This window comes from Zingiber officinale, chromosome 4B, assembly GCF_018446385.1.
Source record: "Zingiber officinale cultivar Zhangliang chromosome 4B, Zo_v1.1, whole genome shotgun sequence".
Classification (NCBI taxonomy): Eukaryota; Viridiplantae; Streptophyta; class Magnoliopsida; order Zingiberales; family Zingiberaceae; genus Zingiber; species Zingiber officinale.
In genome coordinates this window covers 59,219,687-59,224,275 of record NC_055993.1, presented here as the reverse complement: position 1 = coordinate 59,224,275, position 4,589 = coordinate 59,219,687, and the positions used below count along the sequence as shown (strand labels likewise).

The following is a 4,589-nucleotide window of genomic DNA, read 5'->3' as shown; positions in this document are numbered from 1 at the left end:
TGAGTGAGGATCCTCCTTTGTTCATAATATTTCAGTTGCAGGTCACTATGTCTCGAGAGCACGGTGGCAAGGTTGATCTAAGTGATGGAGGAGGGGCTGATCAGACTACGATCATGTGGGCTATGCAGCAACAATTTGAGTGCATGAATGTCGTGTTCAATGAGATTTAAGATCGGTTGGATAGGCATGAGGATCGACTCGAACAACTTCAGCAAGAGCCATTACCTAGGCATCGAAGACCCGACCAGCAGCTACATGTTGCTCCAAATGTCCCAAATGATGACTATGATGATGGGGCGAGCAATGAAGTGGTCTCCAATGCTACTTGGAGGAGGGCTAGGGCAATCAGACCCGAAAGGCCAAGGCATGTTCAAAGGCAACACCGAGAAAGGGAAGCCGTAGATCGTAACATGGGCACCATCAAGCTGTCCATTCCTCCATTTCAAGGTAAAAATGACCCTGATGTTTATATTGAACCATGGCTCGGTTCATGGCTCGGTTCATTTGTGGCCTGGCTCGGTTCATGGCTCAGTTTATATTGAACCGTGAGATTGCCAATATTGTTGAGTTGCATCACTACGTGGAGCTTGACAATGTGGTACACATGGCAATGAAAGTTGAAAGACAACTCAAGAAAGGAGTGCGATCATCTTCCAAGTATGAGGCTGCGAGTTCATCCCCTTGGAAGCAGAAGTGAGGATCGTCAAAACCAACTGAGAAAGCAGTTTCAAAATCAAAGGGAGAGACGAATGTGGCCAAGACACAACCTAGCAACAAAGATAAGAGTAACTCATCATCCCAACCTCAAAGAAATCGTGACATCAAATGTTTTCGTTGTTTAGGATCATGTCATATTGCTTCTCAATGCCCAAACAAGCGATCAATGATCATGTTGGATAATGGGGAGATCGAAACTGAAGAGGAAGATGAAGGAAATGAGTCCACTCCATCAGTTGAAGATACTAGTGATGTTGAGCTTATTGTTGATGGCCAAGCTCTTGTTGTGCTAAGAGCTCTCCATATGCAAGCCAAAGAAGATGATGACGGGCTGTAAAGGGAAAACATCTTCTACACCCGCTGCCATGTGACAGATCAAGTATGCAGTTTGATTATTGATGGTGGCAGCTATGTTAATGTGGCAAGCAAGTTAATGGTGGACAAGCTTAGCCTACCTACCTTGAAGCATCCAAAGCCGTATAAACTCCAATGGCTCAATGACAGTGGAGAAATGAAGGTAACCAAGTAGGTCCTTGTTTTTTTTACAATTGGAAGGTACACGGATGAGGTTCTGTGTGATGTTGTACCCATGCAAGCTAGCCATTTGCTTCTTGGAAAACCGTAGCAATTTGATAGACGGACCACACATGATGGGTACAAGAACCGCTACAGCTTCAACAAGGATGGTAGGAACATTACATTTGCACCTTTGACACCTCGTCAAGTATTTGAGGAACAACTCAAGATCAAAAGTCCGTTGTAGCAAGAGGAAAAGGTGTGGCTGAGATAGAAAAAGAAAATGAGAGTGAAAATGAAAAAAAAAGATGGTGGACTAAGAATAAAAAAAGAGAGTGGAAAAAAAGAAAAGATTGAGAGTTCGGCCTTGAAAAAGAAAGAAGAAAGAAAAATGAGCCTCTATGCAAAAGAAAGAGAGATCAAAAGTGTTTTTAACTCCGATAGACCGATGATCTTGTTTCTATACAAGGAGGCCTATCTTTCTTTGACTGACCATAATGTTTCTTTGCCTAGTGCTGTGATGTCTCTTTTGTAGGATTTTAAGGATGTCTTTTCCGAGGATACACCACCTGGGTTACCAACCAAAAGACGAATCGAGCATCAGATTGATCTCATTCCGAGAGCTTCCATTCCAAACCGACCAGCTTATCGAAGTAGTCCAGAAGAGACCAAAGAGCTTCAAAGGCAAGTCGAAGAACCTATGACCAAAGGACATGTTCGTGAAAGCATGAGTCCCTGTGTTGTGCCTGTGCTGCTGGTTCCAAAGAAAGACGAGACTTGGAGGATGTGTGTGGATTATCGAGCTGTAAACAAGATAACGGTAAAGTATCGTCACCCTATTCCTCGCTTAGATGTCATGCTTGATGAATTACATGGATCCACTATATTTTCTAAGATTGATTTGAAGAGTGGGTATCATCAAATTCGAATTAAGGAAGGGGATGAGTGGAAAACAACTTTTAAGACAAAACAGGGGCTATATGAATGGTTAGTGATGCCATTTGGATTGACGAATGCTCCTAGCACATTTATGCATCTCATGAACCATGTGCTACATGCATTTATTGGAAAATTTGTTGTTGTTTATTTTAATGACATTCTGATCTATAGCAAGAGTTTGCATGACCATATTGATAATTTGAAATGTGTGCTTGAAGCTTTGAGGCGTGAAAAATTGTTTGCTAACCTTAAGAAATGCAGCTTTTACGTAGATAAGCTTGTTTTCCTTGGATTTGTTGTTAGTTCCAGAGGCGTGGAAGTTGATGGGAGAAGGTGAAAGCTATCAGGGAATGAACTACCCCTAGCACCATCACTGAAGTAAGGAGTTTTCATGGTTTAGCTGGGTTCTATAGGAGGTTTGTGCCAAATTTCAGCACCATCGCTGCCCCTTTAACAGAAATCATCAAGAAGAATATTGGATTTAAGTGGGGAGAGGCACAAGAGAAAGCCTTCAACGCATTAAAAGAAAAGCTAAGTACTGCTCCTTTACTACTACCAGATTTTTCTAAGATTTTTGAAATCGAATGTGATGCTTCTGGTATTGGTATAGGTGCTGTTGGTAAATTGAATAGTAGACATGCTCGTTGGATTGAATTCATTGAAATGTTTCCTTATGTGATCCGATACAAGCAAGGAAAAGAGAATGTGGTAGCAGATGCTTTGTCATGTAGGTACACCCTTATCTCTACCTTAGGGTCAAAGTTTCTTGGATTTGAGCACCTAAAGGAATTGTATGTGAATGATGCTGACTTTGCTGATATCTTTAAAGCATACGAAAAGGGTACATTTGATAAGTTCTATATGCATGATGGTTACTTGTTTAGAGAAAATAGACTTTGCATTCCCTAAAGTTCTTTGTGTGAGTTGCTTGTTAGGGAGTCACATGGGGGTGGATTAATGGGGCATTTTGGAGATGTGAAAACCTTGGACATTTTGAAAGAACATTTCTTCTGGCCTCATATGAAAAGAGATGTTGAAAGGATTTGCATTAGGTGCCTTGCATGTAAGAAAGCCAAGTCTAAGGTGCAACCACATGGACTTTATATGTCTTTGTCTGTGCCTAGCCACCCTTGGCCTGATGTGTCAATGGATTTTGTGTTAGGTTTGCCTAGGACTAGGAATGGCCGAGATAGTATTCTTGTGGTTGTGGACCGATTTTCGAAAATGGTACACTTTATCCCTTGCCATAAAACTGATGATGCTACACATTTGGCAAATTTATTCTTTAGGGAGGTGGTCCATTTGCATGGGGGCCCTCGAACAATTGTTAGTGATCGAGATGTGAAGTTCCTCAGCCATTTTTGGCGAGTCTTGTGGGGAAAACTTGGGACAAAGTTGTTATTCTCTACCACTTGTCACCCACAAACTGATGGGCAAACCGAGGTCGTTAATCGAACCTTGGGAAATTTGTTACGTTCTACCATTGGGAAGAATTTGAAAGCATGAGAAGATTGCATAGCATTCATTGAATTTGCATACAATAGAGTTACACATTCTTCTACTAAGTATTCACCTTTTGAGATTGTCTATGGTTTTAATCCATTAACTCCATTAGATTTAATTCCATTACCTGTGGATGAGATTGCTAGCCTTAAAGGTCAAGAGAAGGTTGATTTGGTGAAAAGGATCCATAACAAGGCAAGGCAACACATGCTGAGGAGGAATGAGCAGATTGCAACCCGTGCCAACAAGGGACGAAAGTCGATTACTTTTCAACCTGGAGACTGGGTCTGGGTTCATTTTCGAAAGGAGCGATTTCTAAAACGAAGGCAATACAAGCTGAACCCATGTGGTGATGGACCATTTCAAGTACTGGAGAAAATCAACGACAATGCATACAAGTTGGATCTTCCAGATGAGTACCAAGTGAGTTCAACCTTTAATGTTTTTTATCTTTCCCCTTTTATTGTTTCAGATTCGAGGACGAATCCTTTTGAGGAAGGAGGGGATGATACAACTCCGAATCAGCTCTAAGCCAATGAGACATGGCTACAAGTCGAGATGTACATCCCGAACCACGAGGAGCATGAAGAGGACTTGCACGTGGCAACTGAGCTGATAATGAAAACAGAGGTCAAGCAAATTTAACATGCTGTACAAGCATTGACATCTCGTATCTTGGAAGGGCAGGCTATAGAGTTACAGTCGATGTCATGCCGAATGATCAACTTCATACAAGTCGACCCTAAAATGGGCCAATTAGCTGCGGAAGAATAGAATATCATGATGCAACATGTTCCTAGCCAAATACCATACTAGAATGGTGGGAAAACACACCATTCTGGTTGGAATTGGTGTGTCATTTAATGCCACCTACATTTTGGACGAATTCCCAAGTTGGAGGGCAGCTAGAGGGA

General features: G+C 41.8%; 1 protein-coding gene across 1 annotated transcript; it reads left to right on the top strand.

Moving 5' to 3' along the window:
• Positions 1-478: 478 nt before the first annotated feature.
• LOC121978276 lies at positions 479-4,291 on the top strand. Its single transcript, XM_042530642.1, has 9 exons — positions 479-671; positions 843-1,050; positions 1,126-1,234; positions 1,343-1,441; positions 1,769-2,220; positions 2,344-2,505; positions 2,586-3,013; positions 3,788-4,098; positions 4,148-4,291. Exons 1-9 carry the CDS (start codon positions 479-481, stop codon positions 4,289-4,291), a joined length of 2,106 nt encoding a protein of 701 aa, XP_042386576.1.
• Positions 4,292-4,589: the final 298 nt, after the last annotated feature.